The 20,713-nt window shown below is 41.9% G+C and overlaps 1 protein-coding gene across 3 annotated transcripts in view; it reads left to right on the forward strand.

Moving 5' to 3' along the window:
* The first annotated feature begins 4,972 nt into the window (after positions 1-4,972).
* The window catches only part of LOC147258400 (polypeptide N-acetylgalactosaminyltransferase 18-like), a 196,271-nt gene continuing 180,530 nt past the window's right edge, over positions 4,973-20,713 (forward strand). For all 3 annotated transcript variants that reach the window (XM_086208252.1, XM_086208253.1, XM_086208254.1), the window contains exon 1: positions 4,973-5,448. In XM_086208252.1, the coding sequence (XP_086064378.1) occupies positions 5,202-5,448 (247 nt within the window). In that variant the 5' untranslated portion in view covers positions 4,973-5,201. The remainder of the gene's footprint in view (positions 5,449-20,713) is intronic.

The raw sequence follows: 20,713 nt of genomic DNA on the forward strand, positions 1-20,713 counted from the left end.
GGATTGGCGACCTGTCCAGGGTGAACCTGCCTCTCACCCAAAGACAGCCTATCCAGCCCCCCCTGACCTTTAACAGGGTAAATGGTAGACAATGGATGGAAATTGTGTAAAATACTTATTACTCCCTACATAGTCACAAACACCTGACATCTGAAAGGCTTCTAGAGTTGCCACTCTTCTGTTGTATTATGATGAATGTGAATATGACCAGTAGGTAAAAAACATGAGATCCAATTGTTATGCTGTCTTTTAGGGCAGGCGTGTGTGTGTTTCAATCCCAGCATGGCCAAAGTAAAGGGTGTTCAACAGTGCTGTGATGAAACAATGAAAGGTATAATCTAAGTAGTTCATTAATAGCATATGTGGGTGCATGCAGTACTATTAGACAAGGATTAGATGTGAGTTGTTCCCAGAAAATAACAACTTCCAACTACTATAAACCATATTTTGCAATCATTCTCTTTGCTTTGGTGCACATCTTAACTGTACCAAAAGACCATCAGTACAAATATGATGCAACCGCATAGCAAATGACAAGGGAATAACTTGGTACTCCTCCTCTTCTTTTGTACTTTTCTTGAACGTGCATTACTTTATTCCTGACTTGTATGGCTTGCAATAAAATGAAAATTGAGACCATCCATTTCAATGGAGGGAACATGCCAAAGTTGAGGAAAAAATCTTTCATTTTTTGTCCAGGGGTATTACAAGATTCTATGGGTTTGATTTTTGCTTAACTAAGAGAAGTATTTTAAAATAAGACACATTAAAAAAACAACAACAATGTCCATCTCAGTTTCTGTTAGGTGTAGCTAATGAAAGGTGTGACAAAAATATAGTGGTCTTGAGGAAGTTCACATGCCTATCCAATCTAGTATATGTATGTAATGCTACACTGGACATGATATCAGGATTGGACCATGAGCCATGACCCTGAGCCACAACATGGGTGTGGGGGCATTTTCTCAGGGCATGAGTACTGATGTATAAAAAATTCAGGAGTTTTGGCAAATACCAACCACATAAAAAAAGGACCGGATTCAAAAATAATCAATTACTATTCTCCTCACAAGCCAAGAAATTTGTCAGCACTGCCAACATTTTAAGTGTTTCAAATTCTTCTGCATTATAAATCAGAAAACAATGTGTTTTTATGAGGGGAACAATGAAAGAAATAGAAACCAATGTTTGTTCAAACAAACAAAAATCTCCAAGAGTTGGCTACTTTTAACCATCATGAGAGACATCATGGAAGCCTCCATCTCTTCGACTGCATGTGTGAACAGGAGATATTCACAATTTAGTATGATAAAACTGAGCTGTGGAAAACCTGAAATTATTTATATTGCATTATTTCATCTCATTGCCCTGACACTGCACATCACATTCACTTGTACAACTGTGTGCATGTTTTACAGGATGACATACTGACCCTCTCTAGAGAAAAAAAGAGGGTGTGTGTGTGTGTGTGGGGGGGGGGGGCGGGGCGGGGTTGTTACTGTACAGTGTGACTGAGCAATGACTGTTAAGTCTGAAAGAGAGATGGGATATGAAACAGACATGATGGATGGACAGTCAGATGAGATTTAAAGCAGCATAAGCAGGGTGCCTTAATATTTCAGATCTAATGCATTATTTATTCCCTGGGCAAGTTGGTGGAATCTGCCAGAGTGCTCTTCGGTGGATGGAGATTTGTCCATTTGCCACCACATGTGTGTATGTGTGCATCTATGTGTGCATCTATGTGTGTGTGTGTGTGTGTGCGTGCGTGTGATTGCTGATGCAGTGGATGAAAGACCAAGATGAAAGCAGCAGCCCAGAGGCTTTAACTGCAAAATCCATCTGTTGGTTGTGTGAATCTGTAAAGTTACTTTAGGTCCCAGGAAGGCACCCTAGGTGGCCAGTGATCAGTGTTTATCAGACGCTAAGAGAGGCGGAGCAGCAGAAACTCCAACAAACTGTGGAAAATCAGAGGGGAGATTTTGTCAAAAGTCCTTTTCAGCCCAAATGATCTTGTAGGAATTTGTATACATCTTATGCTGTTCACATCAAAACAGGAGTGTATATAGCCTACATATACAGCATTTGCAAAAGTTCTTTTTAAACTTGCTAATAGTTGCTTGGATGAGGTTCAAATTGTTTATTTTAGAGCTTATTTGAAAAAGAAGTTTTCATCTCCTGATTTGTGCATTTACTCTTTTCCGAAAATGACAAAGCCACATCAAGCAAATGTAAAAAAAAAAAAAAATTCCGCTAACTTTGAGAGTTGTTTTGAATATTGCCATTTCCATCAAACCTATCTCACGCAGTACTCAAAGATGTACATCAAAACATGGTAATGGAAACCTGATAGTGTCAGACTGCATGAGATTCAGACAGCTGGTTCAGAACCTTAACTCCACCCTTTTCTTTCACAATAAAGCCATCCAACAAAGCTGGATGCCTACAAAAAGGATATTTATAAGACACCTTTCTGTCCAAGTACTTTGAATTGTAACATGTATTCCAACAAAAACTACTTTTTGTCCAGGTACTGAGTTTTACAAGTTTATTCACGTACTTACTTGGGCTTCCAAGTCAATATTATAAACAAGTATAGACTTTCTATGACCGCATAGTGCCTGATGCAGACAATACATGGAATGTACTGTAGATGTTGATCCTTCTTGAAATGAATGAAGCCAGGGAGGAATATGCATCTCCACGTAAATAATACAACAAAGTCATGAAAAGGAAAGGACCAGGCATGTACAGTAGTGTTGTGCTATTTATTTTGAAACAGCTGCTTCCCCTCAGTGTTGGTTTACTCTTTACTCTAAATTGTGGGTATTTAGAATGTTGAGAAAGCTGAGAATCATTATGATTATGCAAGCAAGACTATGTTCAAGGGAACAAATATGAAATGATCTAATGTTTTGCTTGAGATATTCTTTCATGTGCCCCCAAATCAGAAACAACCCAGCACAGAGGGACCACGTGGGAAACTATCCATTGAGTAAGTAAAATATCAGAGCAAAGACTTCAGACTGCATCTGCAGGGATCATTTCAGTGATGTTGACAGATACAGATGAAAGCAATTTGAGGCTGTCAGTGGCAAAAACAGCACTTCGTATGAACAGACTCTGACTTGAAAAATTTCTCCATTTTCTAATTGCAGTGAAACCATGGCAGGTGATTCAGTGTGTTTACATGCACAGTTGCCAAAAGGTCATTTGAATGGATCTCTGTTGTGGTTCCAGTATACATGAACAGGGACAACTCTGTTTATTTATCATCCCTGCCCTGGAACGACAGGTGGTGATACACCCCCACACTGCTGGTTGGAATTCAACTTTCCTCTTGTTCACCTTTTGCTTCACCAAACAAATGAGCGAGCAGCAAGCACGGACTTTTAAAACTCCGTAAGCTGAGTCCGCAGGAAGTGTCTCTACTTATCTCTCCAGAAATGTTTATTTATTTATTTATTTATGTTTCATAGTTTTGCTTGTCACGGTGATATCCCCCAACCCTTGACTGCAATGGTGTTCTACCTCCAGATTAAACAACCCAATAGTATGTTGCATTACGTGGAACAAGTCAAGTCAGTTTTATTTGTATAGCACCAAATCACAACAAAAGTTATCTCATGACACTTTACAGCTAGAGCAGGTCTGGTACCACACTCCTTCAATGAATCTACACCCAGCAATTCTCCATGAGCAAGCACATCCTGCAACAGTGGTGACGAGAACCTTCTTTTTATGAGGCAGGAACATCGAGCAGATCAAATCTCATTGGGAACGGACATCTACTTTGACTGGTTGGGGGGAAAGAGAGCAGAAGGGTGGGGCAGAGACAAAGACTGATAATGGAGAAAGACAGATAAACAGAAGGAAAGAGAGGAACAGAGAGAGAGGGGGAGAAAGCAGGAGAGAATGATGGACAGATGGGGACATTAACAGACCGGAAGGAGGATGGCAAACAATAACAACAGCTAGCTACCAATAATCACATCTACAAGTTCAAATCAAGGAATCGAATCCAGCATAATATGAGAAATTGTATGGGAGTAAACAGAATGCTGATGCTAATGCTAATACGGTATTCACAATACGGATATATACCATCCATCCATCTCCTCCTGGAACCGTCACCTTATCGTGGTGGAGGAGTTTGAGTGCCCTGAGGACCCTAGGAGCTATGCTGTCAGCGGCATTTTGCCCCTGCTAGGGTCACCTAAGACAGACTGGTCCTACAAAAAGGGCCGAATGTGAAGCGGCAGGGATGAGAATCAGAACCCCCAAGTCTGAGGCCATGGTCCTCAGCCAGAAAAAGGTGGCCTGCCCACTCGGGGTTTGTGAGGAGGTCCTGCCTCCAGTAGTATGGAGCGGGAGATTGACAGGCGGTTTGGGGTGGCATCCGCAGTGATGCGTGTGCTAAACCTGTCCATTGTGGTAAAGAAGGAGTTTAGCCAAAAGGCAAAGCTCTCAATTTATCAGTCAATTTACATTCCAACCCTCACCTATGGTCATGAGCTCTGTGTAGAGCTCTCCTTTTCTGTCATTTTATCAATTCAGTATTTTTTTCTGTAATTAATCATTCAAAGTAATCAGTGATTTTGCCAATTCTTTTAAAACTCAGAAGTCCAGTTTCAGTTCAAGACAATAATTGGACTTTTTCTAAGATCATGTAAATGTACTTCCTTATGGTTTTGTGGTACTCAGCAGTTACACAGTTTCTTATACAGCAGGTGAACTTTTAGAGTATCAATAATTTTTTTATGTATTGGTAGTCTACGACTCACCTCGTGGATCAATGCACATCAGTCTCCGCTCATTGCCCCCTCTCCCTATCCCCTGGTCTCTCTGTTCTCCCACTGTGAAGGAGGGAGTCGGAGGAGAGCAGGGCCCGCCCCCTTCCCTGCTATTGGCTTGATGAGGACGGGGCGGGGGGGGGGGGGTTGCAGCGTCTGACAGCTTTACAGCGGCTGAGCGCAGCTTGACTCGCCGGCTGCTCAGCGGGGACTCTACCTCTGAGTATTATTATCTGGAATACTATTATTACAGCAGGGTAAATCTTTAAGAGGGGGATTGAACGATGCCTCAGCTGGAATCTGACAGCGTAGACTGACTCGGCATCATCTCCAGAGTGCGTCTCCTTCTTAAGACACCTGCCTGCGGGTTCGGAAACAAGAGGAATAAGCTCATGGAGGCATGTCGCGATGCTGTGCACACGGAGAACTAAAACTTTGGTGTCGACATGTGTGATCCTGAGCGGCATGACCAACATCGTGTGTCTCCTATACGTCGGCTGGATCACCAACTATGTGGCTAACAGCGGTCCCAAAGTTGCGGAGAGCGGCGGCGGCGAGGCGGAGAGAAAGTTGGAGGAAGATAATAAGGGTGAGACACTGAGGATTATCGAGAGGCTGGACAGGCTGGAGAGCGTCGTCAACGAACACATCAAAGGTCAGCACAGCCCGATGTTATTGTGGTGAAAGTTTTATGTCGTCGTCAAGCAGATTTAGATGAGGGTTTCACCATCAGCCTCTACACGACATTTGAGCTGACATCACGAACCTAAGTCCCTGCAGATGTTCACATTTTTTTTATTTGTTATCAACTGCACACACGAAAAATATCCAACTGTTGTCAAAATAATTAATTTATTTGAACAGTTCCAGAGGTTTAGTGCCTTTCTTGTTAAATATAATTTTGAATTTAATTTTCGGACATCAACTCATCTTTTATTGATAACTTTTTAAATTCATTATTAATCATTTAATTAAGAAAAAAAAAACCCAAATGATGTCTAAAAGTAGCCAGTGTCCTATTTTAATGTGCTATTTGTATTTGCATCATTGACCCATTTCCAGTCCTTCCTGGCCAGTGAAGACAAACCCCAATTCCAAAATCAGATTAGATGAAGCGTCCTTGACTGACAACACTATTTGTGCCAGAGCTGACATCTTTCTCAAGACACAAGACAAGATGGATTGTTTACCTTTAATGGATGAATGGTTTTGTTGATTTATGAAATGCTTCAAGGATGCAGGAGTAATAGTTACCCTCCCACCCCCCCCCCACCCCCCAAATTCTTCCTTTTTCCTCAGCTAAATGGGCCAGTACTGTATTTACGAAATGAAACTAGTGGAGTGCTGAGATGATTAGCACCACAACGCCTACATATTTAGTGGATGCCATTGCTGGGAAAGACAAGGCAGTAACTTATCCAACATCTCTGAGAAAGACTGTCGGTCCAGTATGAATTTTCTCTTTCAGATGAGCTTGATGTGAACATGCAAGTTGATGGATGCTCCTAATAAGAGAGGATGGACTGATGGTGTGCAGGGGAAACATTTCAAATGTCTGTAAATGTAACCTAACGCATCAGATCTCTTAGTCACGTTCTGAATGCATGAACCACCTCTCACTCTCTATCATGCTAACTTCAGCCGATTAGATGAAGAAACTCATTAAGCTGTGCTTTCAGACTGATGTTACAGAAAGATATAGAAATCCCAATTCCATGGTCCCTCTCATGAAAAGATAAAATCTACATTGGCCTTTCCCAAAGTCAAAGGTATATATGTTAACTCTTTCACTACCTTTGACAAGATTTGTTTTTGGCAATCAGTCTAATAACCACAGATAGCACTGGGGGCTTTGAATGAAAATTGGCTGTTTCGGTGGTCAGCAGCTTAAAAAAAACTGTCTGGGAAACAGGTCATACTCTGTGTGTGCTGTTCTGATCTGGTGAAGTAAACGTGTGTAAAATGAATGGGAGTGGATTCACAGGAGAATCTGGAACAGGAGGATGAAGTCAGGCTCACTGCTACTACTAATTAATAACAAACTGGGGCGTGTGTGTATTTTTTTTTGTCTAAGTCTGCCAATGGGGAGGAGCCTGGCTGTTTAAATTAAAACATAATATACTTTGATGTGGAGGTACATTTTATACTTTACTCTGCATGTGCTCTTGTGAAATCTTGGTGCTGGGAGCGTATGACAGTCATGACTGTTGTTTACTCATCACCAAGTGCTAATGTAAAGGAGTAAACTCAATGCCATCAGTAAGTAACGGGCAGCCTACTTTGATGCCTTCTTAATCCAGGGAAATCCGTACCACCAAGCTTCTATCGGCGTGGAAGTTTAGCAAAAAGGAGCAATAATTCCTTTCGTGTACACAATTATCACAAATTCCTAAAGAGCAATTTTCCTCTCCAAATTCTGGAACCAGATCTGAACTGAAAAATGGACAATGTATCTTTCCATACATCAGTGTACAGTAAATGTCATCACTTTTGTTGAACCAAATATTTATTTTCAAAATCTACCAGCACATACAAATGTAAAATGCGATCAAAGGTACCTGTTGGGTCATTGGGTCAGGCTACAGCAGGAGGTATTTTGGTCCTTCTCTCCATGGGGAATGTTGAGGTTTTTTTTAGTGATCCAGTTATCCAGACAGATACTAATACAATGTTGTGTTCGGAGTGGTAAACATTCAGATACGAGGCTACACACACACAAACCCCTCACTACCAACATTTTCCAGTCGTTACTTAATGATTCAAAGTGCAGTCTCCTATTTTGCAGAGATGCTGATAGTCTATGATACCAAAACATGCTCATCAATAACACAGAGAACAGCAGTCGGATGGTGTGCTGAACTGTTGAAGTGCTAATAGAATGTGCTTTGGGGTTACAGCGGGTGAGTAAATTTAGCCTCTCAAGTGCTTGGCACACTCTTCTCCTTCCTGCTGCTCAATCCTTGGAGCCAGAGCCACATTACATTATCAGCCTGGGGCCGATGTGTTAATGTGTTTATGCTTTTTCACTGATTCAAAAAGACCAAGCTGTAGTGTTGACATGCAGGTTGCAAAAGCCACTTTGATTAAAAAAAAAAAAAACAACAACAAACTTTTCTCAAAGACAATTTTTATTAGCATTGAACTGGAGGCAGACTGACTCACTGGGTTGTTCATGATTGAATGATATGAGCATACTATTAACACTCAAGCTCCCTTTGTTCTTCTACTTATGAATAATAAATAACCACAGTTTATCCACAGAAGACATAGATCAATGCTACTGTGAAATCCATGCCTGTCTGAAGGGAAAACAATCTCTAATATAAGGGCTGACACATATAATGTTTGCTGCATACTCTGGTGTAATGAGTGTCAGACTCCCACAAGGCTCACGTTCATGTAGTTTGGTCAATATCTCATGATAATGGCTCTAACCCTGCTGATAGTTCATCCCAACATTTCTATTTACTATGTTGTACTATTCAGGCGTTTTTTTTTTTCTTTTTAGTGTACAATTTGAAAAAGTTCATGTCACAAAACCTAAATAAAACCCATTAACAGTTTTCCCTCCAGTTTGTTGGGACACTCAAAGTGATGACTGCAGTATGCTCATAAAGATGTCACAATACGGTTGTGTTATGACTCATTGATGGTTTTGCTTATTTGTCGTACTTTATCAATACATACACCACTTGCATGTATCCAGGTTCGGCTTAAGTAGGCTCGTATAGTTTTCATGGCTTGAAATGGTGAATTAAAACTCCTCCTTTCAATGGTTTTCATTTAATAGTATAATTTTCCTCATAATACTTGTATTCATTTGAAAGTATTTAATTTGGCAGTGTGTAACTTGTAGCTAACTAAGGTTGCCCTGTTGGCTGCAAGAACCAGTCCATATATCTGAATTGATCAGTTTCCTACTGGTATTAACACCATTTGCTGTTTCCATGTAGCAGCAGCCAATTCACAAATCTGTCAAACTAGTTAGTAGCTTTGGTCAAGTATGTTTAGTCTCAAGCATATAAAAGGAGAGATTAACCACTGCTAAATTGGCCAAATTTAGTTGCCCGTATAGAGCTTGATTAAATAAGCTATGATTGGCTGACGTACAACACCGCTGTCATTGGAAAAAAATAATATTTACACAGACTTTTGTGGCTTTTTCCCTTCTGTGTTGATCTGGATGAACATTCACTGACATGTTATTTAGTGTGGCTCCATATGTTCAAATTCAGTTTAAGGGTAGAGTTTATGTCGAGAAAGCTGAGGAGAAATGAGACATCCTGGCTCTGCAGAAGGTATCAGATGGCTGCCCTGGTTGGTGCTGTATTACTTTCCTGACTACTGGTGAGCAAGAGACTCAGTTCCTCCTAATGTGCCATACACGTGATCATTAGCAGAAGAATATTGTTTCTTGAAAAATGTACTGAGTTCTTGACCATTGTGTTGTTTTGCATCATCAGAGGATCTGCATCTTCACACGTGATGATTTGATCCATGTTCTGCATTGTTTGTTTCTATCCTGCCAAGTCTTATTTTTAGAAGTCTTTTTTATGAGTCAGTGCAAGTTGATCCATGTTGACAGTCTGCTGAGGAGGAGGAGTGTGCATGGTGAAGGGTTGGCATCTGGAACTGTGTGTTTGTGTGTATTGCATTGTATAACTTGCATGTCTGTCATGTCATCAGAAATGTAGTGGTGGTAGATCTGCAGTTGATGCCACCACCTGCCTGTGTCACTGTGAATGTTCAGACATCATTCATTTCAGGCTGCCATGACACAGTAACAAACAGGTACAAAGGACCGCTTCTTTTTTTGGGGGCTTTGTGCTCGTTCTTTTTTTTTTCCCCACCGGATCTCTATGTGATGCCTGAAGATGATTTGATAAAATGCAATTTAGTGAGACAGACCGTAAAGAAACAAAACACTGATGCAAGTGGATTGACAGATCATCTCAAGAGGTTAAGGAGTTACGGATTTAATCAAGGAAGACTTCTACTCCTGTGCATGTTTAAGGACTCCCGTTCTGTGCAAGCATCTGCACCCTTATACCTGTGAAAATCAAAAGGAAAATGGAAAGGTGCCATGGAAGGTGTAACAATATGTTGACAAATCCACCTCTATGGTCTTGTTTCAGTCTGTCAGATGAAGGAGGTGTGACACCCACAATTTCAGCAGTGTCACTTTCTTCAGATGGGAGCATGATGGCTTGTTGCACCTCCTGCCTACTGTTCCATTGTTCAGACAGCAGGATGCACATCACTAAATTATGTTTCAAGGGAGCCCATCTCCATCACTTGTTTGAGATTGTTAAGGCTAGTTAAAAGTTAGTATAATTGGTTAATAGGTTGAGTCTCTGTTTTTTTTCTGTTTCCTCCACCTTTAATTCCCTGGGCAAGAGTGAGGAACCACCTATCTATACTACAGGAGAAATTTGAAAAGGCATCAGCCAAGTGTTCTCTGAGCTAACAGGGTGAAGCCAAATGCACTTTCATTGACTTCTCTGGAAATGGAGAAGCAGAGTTGTTTTGCTACTAGGGGTGTAGCGCTTCATCTACTACATTGATTTATAGATCTATATTCCTATGATCTACATAGGAATACATGTATGCACTATATTAATCTTTGCTCGGCAAGTTGGCCTTCCAGGTGACATATATCATTCTAACATCGTTTTAACATGTGATCAATCAATTGTATATTATGCTAGGAACTAACATACTAAATTTAAGCAGAGCAGAATTAATATAAATGTGTTTTTTTAGTACTTTTAATGATAAAGACATAATACATTTTTCCTACCAAGGGGGCTAAGATGGTGGCGACGTGTTTGGCGATGTTGTACGTCACGGAGTTTATGCTGCTGACAATGGGTCGGAGCGGGGCACCTTCCTTGTGGATTTTGGGGAGGCCGTAAATCCATGGAACTGCGTCTCCGGGGTACAGGCGGTGATACTCCAAGCGGTTGATGATTTCCCCCTTTTGCAGCTTCTGTAGGTGTTCCACCACTTTCTTCTTATAGCTGCTGGTGGGGTCGCGTTTTAAGGTCTCATATGTGTGAATGTCACTGAGAAGAGAACTGATCTTGTCCTGGTAGTCAGTTGTGTCAAGGACCACCGTGCATCTTCCTTTGTCAGCCGGAAGGATGGTGATGTTCTCATCTTTGCTCAGTGCATTCAAGGCCTTCCTTTCCTGGACCGAGAGGTTGGCAGAGGGGACCTTCGCTTCGGAGAGGGCCGCTGTGACCTTGAGTCGTAGGTCATCTGCTTCTGTGGTGGAGAGGTTGTTCTTCTTGACGGCGGATTCTGTGGCAGTGATGAGGTCCACAGTCGGGAGATGTTTCGGGGTGACAGCAAAGTTCATTCCTTTGGCAAGGACGCGTTTCTCAGGACTGGTGAGCTCCCTGTTCGATAAGTTCCTTATCCACCTGTCCTGTGAGTCCGCTGGGGTTGGGCCTTCTGCTTCTCGTTCCCGGTCGAGGCGAGACTGGAGGCGCGCGAATTTCCTTTTCTGCCTCTCCTTGCTCTTCTGATGTTGAGATAGTTGGGCTGTCCAAACGAAGGAGGTGACCTTGTCCAAGATGGCGGGTGGCAAAAATGGCGTTAACTCTTGATTAAGGTGATCTAGCTTGCTCTTTAGTCCCTCGATGGTGAAATGGACCTGTCTCACTCTCTCGTTGAGAAGCTGATTTTGGGCCCGTTCCAAAATCTTGCTGGCCCTGTGGCCCCTCACGGTGGATCCTAGTAGTAGGCTAGTGGGAATGAGGTTGTGTTGGCGGCAACGGAGGTTGAAACATAGATGGTTCCTGTAGTCTGCGATTTTCCTTGCAGTCCTTTCGCATTCCCGCACCACACTAAGGATGTCCTTCCCATAGTGTTCGGCAAGATGTAAATGACACAACTGACTACCAGGACAAGATAAACTTACGTCCAGTTGACCAGATTTTACTTCGCTTCGATCTACGATGACCTGGATGAATGAGAACCTACACAGACAGCATCACACGATATTTTCAGTCATTTGTACTCACCCTCAAGATGGAGAGCAGAAGAAGGAATGCTTATGATGCAGCTTTCAAGTTAAAGGCAATCAATCTGGCGGTGGCAGATGGAAATAGAGCTGCAGCACGTAAGTTTGGCATAAACAAATCGATGGTGAGACGCTGGAGGCGGCAACATGACGAACTGACCCCATGCAAAAAGATGACAAAAGCTCTCAGAGGTCATAATAGCAGATGGCCCAGACTTGAAAACGCTCTGGAAGACTGGGTCAACACGCGAGAACGGGCAGCCGAGGTGTTTCCACCATGCACCGCAGCTTATTTACCAGTGCAGCTTATACGTGTACAAAGTTGATTTTTTTCCCTAAAATAAGCATCTGCGGCTTATATAACGGTGCGCTCTATCGTCCGGAATTTATGGTATATGATCATCATGTCAGTGTCAGACTTCCCAAATTTTGATTTATAGTTGTGCATTGGGTCTATACTGTAGCTCAAATATTAGCAGTACAAATGAGCATTTGTTCTTCTGCAGTGTCCTGATCGTGTTTTGCTGCAATTCCACTGCAAAACGCTGGTTGGAAAGGGAGCTTTGATGCTGCTATGTTGAGGGCCTTTGTGTATTTTTAACAATGGCGGCTGAAAGGTGAAAAGGAATTTCATCTGGTATCCTCTGTTTGAACTTCCTTGGTCTTCATCCTTGTCATTCGTCTGTAAGGTTAAGAGCTGATCCGACCCTCAGGCCTTGACCTGGGTCTGGGAGTCTATTGTGTCTTCTATAATTCTTTTATAAGTTTGTTGTTAGAGCGCACACTGATAGTAAAGCTGACACTTTCGATGCCAGTGTCGTCCAAATGCATAGATGTATTTAGACGATATGAAAGGTCACATTTGTTCAGGATGTTCCAATTACTGTAGGTATTACTGGGTAGTGCCCGACATTACTAGTATGACTGCTTACGAGGGGTAGAACTCGGATGTTCTGGGGGAGCTGACTCAACCTCATATCCAGTGAATCTTGTACATCTGTACTGGATATCCAGTGAAGTGTCCAGCGTAAGCCATCTCTGAGTCTCCAGCCTGTTTCTTGTGTCTGCTGAATTCTGAGTTTTAGCTCCTAAAAGTTGAATGCCAAGTAATATACCAAAAGGAGTCCAGGTGTTACAAGGGGGAACAGACAGTAGCAACCTGTGTCGACATGAAGCGTTGTAACATTTCCAAGGAGCTGCACATCAGACCTCTGTTGCTCATTTGATGCACAATTATGACATATAACACTACAACTATATCAACCTTAATTTGCTTTTGTCTGGATTAGATTTAGGAATTTTGAAATGTTGAAACAACATTGTTCCTTTGATAAAAATGTGTTACTGTGAGCAGAGTGCAGCCTATGTCATTTTCATCTTTAATGTCATTCAACCACACAGCTACAGATTCCTGAAAGTCTACAGTAATTTTCTGAGTTGTATAAGTAACCGAGGCAATTTAGTACTCTTTAAAAGCTTTTTTAGCCAACATTATTGGAGGTATTTCCAGGTATATGGATCTGACCAACTCCAGTCCATGCTCAGCGGGGTTCTGCTCATGGCCCTAAGTGGACCTCCTGACAGAGGCTTGCTGTAAACTCTAAAAGAACTAAGCAAAGATTTATTGAATAAACCTTGGTGATATTCCACAAAGACCTGTAGTGAGAGGCACACCTTACAATACGTGATGGAGCTGTCTGTGTGCATTTCTAATTATGTGTTGAATTGTGATGTCGAGGATGATGAATGGTAAGTGCAAAGGATGACCTCTATTAATTAACACATCAAAGTGTGGGATATGGTAATATAAAAGGTATACATGATTTCGATGAACACGTCCATCTGACTAAAACTGATGTCCACAAGAAATACAGATATGTGTCATACTTTTTAAAAGCATTAGTGGGGTGTGAAACACTTCTGAAATGAATTAGGTAGAGGTATTATCAAGCTACAATGACGCATAGGTCGGACTGTGGGATGGCCACTTCAGAGAATTCAGCATGTGCACCACTAATAGTGAAAGAGAAAAAGAGTTAATTTCCTTAATCAAGAATTACATAAGTTAAGAATTTCTTATTTTGACTAATTAACAATATAAAAAAAACACTTTGTATTATTCATCTGTTTATTAACCCTCGTCCCATGTTTGTGGGTGGGGCCAAATAGCGCACTGACTTCTTCCAGCAGCAGTAGGATCAGCTGCATGGGTGAGTGCTTAGTCAGAGTCCTACTGCAGCCTATCATTCACTGTTCCTAATACTGCAGTATAGTTCACATATAAATTGAGACAGAAGGAGCACGACATCGAGACAATTACTGCTTGTGTTCTGGGGATAAAAACATGCCTTAATAGAGTCTTCAGGCATTTACAGGTTTGTGTCTTGGGATGAAAATGGTTCCTGACAATTGAGATGCATTAATCTATACAGCATTGGTTAAAATATAGCCTATAAGAAGAAGAAGTCCCTTATTGTCACATGGAGTAAAAAAATGCCTTCTGCATTTAATCCATCCTCTATGGAGCAGTGAGTGGCCACATGCAGTGCTCAGGGACCAACTCCAGATTTTCTGCCAGCACCTAGGTCAGAAGCACAGACAGAAGTAATTGAATTAAATACAGGTCGTAGATGGTGGGGAGAACCAGAGCACCAAGAGGAAACCCTCATACACGTGGGAATAACATTCAGCTCCATAAAAATTGCCTGAGATGGCCTGGACTGGAACTGGGACCTGTATGATCACCATCGTCATCACCAGTGCCATTTAAGTCCTCCATTAGCTATGAGCAACCTTGGGGGACAATGACCAAAGTTGCAGGACCTCGTGTATAGCCTGTGGATTATTGGGCTTCGACTCGTTAAGAGTCTGATTTAGGGCTCTCTATCTATTAACAAAGGTTGGAGTTAAAACTCTGCATTCTTGTGTAGTATCCCATCCACATCATCCTCTGATTGTGACACATCACTGTATTTACTGATGCTATGTTGTCATAGCTGTAGATAGCAACACTACAATATACTACAGGTCAGCGATGCGCTTCTACATCGCTATGATGATAACTGTAATGTTTATAGATGCCCGTTATAATGTTTATTTAAAGTTTACAGCTGATAGGATAGCTTGTTGCATTGTTTGTGTGCTCAGATGATATCACCTATATCCTTTGCTGATGGAGAATCATTATTAATTGTGCACTGTAAAAGGGAAGCCCTTCAGGCTCCCATTCCTCGATAGGCGCATGCTGCTCGTGTTGCTGATTCGTCCTGTGTTTATTTAAAAAAATTCTGCACACAGTCAAAAGAACACAGCAGGAGTGCACACACTGTGTGCTTAAGTCTACATGCCCTCAGCCAACTGAGGTTTAGCTGAAGTTTAAACAATGACATGGTACAGTATTGACGTTTGACAATTAAACTCTTCTGACTGGATTAAACTAACAAACTTTAAATGAATAAAAACACTCAAAGCCAAGACTTTAGTTTGAGACTTTCTTGCACTGACAAAATTGAAACTCAACCGCACTTGGATTCTCCAGGGATGTGTCTCATAGCCATTAAGGCCTTTTTCAATTGAAGCTCATTTAGGAGCAATGATGTGTGGAAGTCAGGATAGGGTCACAGATGCTGAGTGTCCTTCTAAAACTTCATAGTCATTCTGTCATAAGGTAACTTACAACAAGAGAGGCAACACTATAAGCAGCATTGTGCAAAAAGAAAAAGACAGGTCTTACTTTTCTAATGATGTTGAACTTTTATTTACAAGCACAAACAATAACACCATAGATTCTGGTATGCATCAAATATCACATCCATCCATCCATTTTCTACAGCTTATCCTGTTAAGGGTGGCGGGGGGGGGGGGGGGGGCGGGCGCGGGCGGCTGGAGCCTATCCCAGCAGCAGTGAGAGGTGGTGTTCACCCTGGACAGGTCGCCAATCCATCACAGGGCCAACACATAAAGACAGACAACCATTCACACTCAGGAGTATCCAAATAGCCTAGTCCCCATTTGCATGTCTTTGGACTGTTGGGGGAAGCCAGAGTACCCAGAGAGAACGATTATCACATGAGGGTTCAAATAATTTTAGAGTTTTCAACTGATATTTGAATAACTTAAATGTTTTGCAAAAATGTGATGAAAAGGAATTGAGGATGCAGCTGACCTGGCACTTATATCACCATGTAGACAATCGTCAGCACGTTTTCAGCATCTACGTGATTAATTACTTTGACGAATTGTGGCAGCTCTGGTCTCCACCAACCTCACCAAGCATCTTACCGTGCTCTAATACCAAAGATTCTTGAGCAATAATAGCAGCAGCATTCTTTTTCAAACCGCTGCAGGTGACACAGATCTTCAGACGTTGTAGCAGCAGCAGGCAGCTAAACTCAAAACTTGATCAATGATCAAGTTTAACTTTATGCAAAGTAGCAGAAGCACCACAGAAGCAGCCACCAGTTGTACTTTGCTTTTCTTCACACTTCAACCCATTGTGCTACCAAGATCTGTTCTGTTTCATATTGGCACTAAAAGAGAAACTAATTACTGAACAAAAATGCTGGTGCCTTAGCTTTTGGTTTTGGTAACCATGCCATCTGCAGGACACTTACCACCAGTCTGTACATTACCAAGGCTTCTAAATAATAACTAGAAATATACACTAGTACTGAAACACACACGCACACACACACACACACACACACACACACACACCTTCAAATCCCTCACAGAGAAAGGCAGGCTGCTTACTCAACCACTCGTGCATTCACTTATTTCATCCCCAAAGCAGAAGGTGTGTAAGAATATGTTTGTATAATGTGCAGAGACCAGAGTGTGTGCATCTCTGTCTTAATGCACATACACACAAGGTCTCCCTTTTTTTTAACTTGGCTGAATTCATGTCGTTAATTACACGAGAGGACATGCTACAGACGAATGGAGCCTTTCACGTGTCTCACAAGGAAGCAACACTTAGTGAAGCTGCCACCGTCACTCAGTCTTCAAAATCCAACATTGTATTTCCCTGAGGCTGCATTATGACACCGCAGGGATACTTTGCTTCGCGCTGCCCAACAGCTCAATTTCTCCAGCGAGGCTTTGGGGAGACTATCACAGGCTGTAAGCCTCATAAAGTTGTCATCAGGGCCTGCAGGAAATGCCTGACACATTTGGTGTCAGTTTAAAGTAGTGTTTCTCAAGTACTGGATTGGTTACAGGGGACAAAAAATATTGATGGTCACACTAGTGGAGAAAGAAGCATCAGACAAAAGGAAGGGTTTAGAAGGAAGCTTAACTTTCAAATGCATGAGTAGGTGAGGGTAAGGGGGGGCAGGTCTGCTGTATAAACTACTTAAGGATAAGGATACAGATTGGTTCAGTGAACAATTATTCTGAGATTTTTGATCAAGAGCAAATTTTCTTCGAGCGGTATGTTGTGTATAAGACACCAAAGGTCAGGCTTAATTGTTCAGGTGTGCACCCCATGACAATAGATTATATGAAATACACTTGGTTTCTGATGCGTTAACATTCTGCTAGAAAGGACCAAGCACAGCACAGCTGGGATAGAGGAGTACAAATAATAACTTGCCCCAAAGGGTACGGTACGCTGTGAGGTGTGGCAGCAGGTCAGGAAGTGAGAGAGTGAAATGTCAATTTAAAACAATTGTTAGGTGGTTTTGAAAAGGCATTAATTAGATGAGAAGGATGGAATACCGGTTTAGCTCAGCACAAACACTGGAAACAAGGGAAGAGAAACGTGTCAGCCTTTACTTGTTTGCATCAACCTCTTGTTTTCTTTTCCCCAGTGGTAATGTATGGAAAGGCTTTCATTGCTTTTGAAGATCATTGCTCTATGCAAGTGTATTGTTTAATCCAAATACCTCTGTGTAATTATTGTCTTTTATTTCAGTGTGGAATCAAACAGTAACATGACAAAAATGTAGTGAGAAAAGGGTGTGAACATTTTTTAATAGTTTCAAAACCTATACATTGCTCATGTGAGGAGTGTAACCTGGGCTAAAGTTGTGTTTGTGGCAGTGGAAATGATTCAGGTCCTGTATACACCTGGTATTAGGATCCATTTTGATGTAATTCAATGTCAAGTAGAGAGCTCCGACGAGCATGTTCTCATGTGGCTTTAGTTGCTACTCCACAGCGATGTGATAGAGATGTGCATTCACTGCATCCAGAAATAAACCACATACACACCCTCCTATCCCCTTGTTCTTAAGACTACCTTCTTCAGCTAGAGTGTAAAAGCAATAAGAATCTGACAATAGATATGAACCACCCTGCTGATGGGACAGCTTGAAATACATCATGAAATCCAAACAGCGTCCTCACAGCAGTGAATGAGCGCTCCATCAGAGGGACAGAAAGTGACATTTGCCGGCAGAACTCATGCTCTGCCATTGTCCTGAAGATTTTTTTTCATTATTTTTTTATTTTTCAGACCGAAAAGGAGTCTATAAGACTAGAAATGAACCATGACGTAACTCTGCCTCTGGTCTCTAGTCACCTCTGGAGCCTGAATCTGAAAATGATGTGAGCAAAAAATTGGCCTTTGGTGCTGTCTGCTTTCTTTAAGCTTTTCTTTTTGCTGTTAGGTTAAAAAAAAAAATCACATTGAACCCTTCAGGAATTGTGTTTGGTGAAGCAGTAATTATATTTCCTTGCATGGGATGCTAAGATCTCTTTGCCTGATGCCTCATATCACCCTCTGGGGTGTCAGTTCTTTGCAGTTGACAAACTATGAAATGAAGACATTCTAAACTCTAAAAATACCTTCAAATATAGCAAAACCATTTGACTAAAGACAAAAACAAAGAATCTTCCCTTCAGATCCACTAACCACCTGTTTCTGGAGTTCCCAAAAATTCAAGCATCAACTGATGAAACATTATAAAAGTCCTAAAATGGAAATTGCAGACATGGATAAAGTAAAAGAAGGAGTGGTAGATATGGATACATGCACTGGTTCCTCTTAGTATTTCACTGACAGACATGTACTCACGTATACAGTATTTCATAGTATACAGTCCACACAGACTTTTGCACACAAGGGCAGACTTGGAAACCACAAATTCTCTAAATAAACCCAAGGTCAAGAATGAATGCATAACTTTACATATAAATTCCATCCATCCATCCATTCATTTTCTTCCACTTATCCTGTTAAGGGTCACAGGGGGGCTGGAGCCTAGCCCAGCGGCTACAGGCGAGAGGTGGGGTTCACCCTGGACAGGTTGCAGGTCCATCGCAGGGCCAACACATAGAGACAGACAACCATTCACACTCAACTTCATACCGACGGTCAATTTAGAGTATCAATCAGCCTAGTCCCCATTTGCATGTCTTTGGATGGTGGGAGGAAGCTTGAGTACCAGAGAGAACCCACACAGGCACGGGGAGAACATGCAAACAGAGCGGCATTAGAGCTCTACTTTTTGCTAAGTTTAGTATTTTACAATTGGTGGCAGAGGGGTGCATTCAGTAGCGCACACATTTGTCAGTGTCAATCAAGCAACATTGGGCGTGTCAATTTTTCAACCTCCCAGGTTTCTGAGTTTGGTTTTGTTATGTTGCTCTGCTTCTGTGATAGCACACTGATTGATTTGTTGTGATACATCGCTTCCTTCATGCCTGTCACAGCACAGGCCAGGTGGAACAACGGTAGCTTGTTGGAACCTGGGATTTACCGGTGGATGAATCTGTCTGTTTCACTCTCTGTTACCTCAACTCTCCTGGACCCATCGTGGTGGCTTTCAGTCACAGAACTGCAGTCTTGTCTAGAGCAGGAACACGTGCAGCTGTTTCAGCTCACATGCAGGGATACATTCTGGTGAAGAAAGTTTATCATTAGGGTCATGGGAAAAATATTGAGATCATCTGGATGTTTGGCACTTTCACTGCTTGTTGTCAGGTCATACAGTTACAGACCAGGACTAAGCTCTGCCCTCAGGCTTTTCTCTGCTTGCACAAGCTTGCGTGAGCCGGGTGAGACGGCCTGGACTTAACTGATCACACAGCAGCTCTGAGAGATTGCACTTTCATGTCTAAATGTCAACACCCAGGACAACCAAATATGTTCAACCTCAGACTGCACTTTGATACAGTATGAGATGAGAATTTCTGACATAGGTTTATGTAATTCATTACTAATAATGGTATACCATTGGTGGAAACATCCATCCATCGTCATCTTCCGCTTATTCCTTACTAGTGAGGGTCGCGGGGGGGGGGGTGGCTGGAGCCTATCCCAGCATCTACGGGCGAGAGGCGGGGTTCACCCTGGACAGGTCGCCAGTCCATCGCAGGGCCAACATACAGAGACAAACAACCATTCACACTCACATTCATACCTACAGTCAATTTAGAGAATCCAATCAGCCTAGTCCCCAAATTGCATGTCTTTGGACTGTGGGAGGAAGCTGGAGTACCAGAGAGAACCCACAGGACAGGCCACAGTGCTAACCACTGCACCACCGTGCAGCCCTGGTGGAAACATCATTTGTACTATTGTAAATAATAGAAATGATGATTTTTTTTTAAAGTGAGCGAACACTTTAATGTATAATTGTCTTATCTCTCATATGCAGTATTATGATCTGACATCTCTTAAATCACAAGCAGGGTTTCATCATGAATAATAAGCTGGGGTCCTGCCTTTCATGGTCACCTCAATGATGGGACCAGTCTACCTTCTGTATGGCGAAGGAATTACCGCTGGTCTTATTTCAAACATATATGTAATGTTCAAAATTATTTATACAGTGGGTTATAATATGTTGATTTTCATGAAAATGAAAATGTGTCAGGGGTTGAGGTGTGGGGAAATAGACCCAAATGGAGACGAGGGGAAGGAGGGTGCACAAAAGAGGTTTATTAA

This window comes from Aulostomus chinensis, chromosome 7 (genome assembly GCF_037954235.1).
Source record: "Aulostomus chinensis isolate RoL2024-O1b breed Wild chromosome 7, RoL_Achi_v1.0, whole genome shotgun sequence".
NCBI lineage: Eukaryota > Metazoa > Chordata > Actinopteri > Syngnathiformes > Aulostomidae > Aulostomus > Aulostomus chinensis.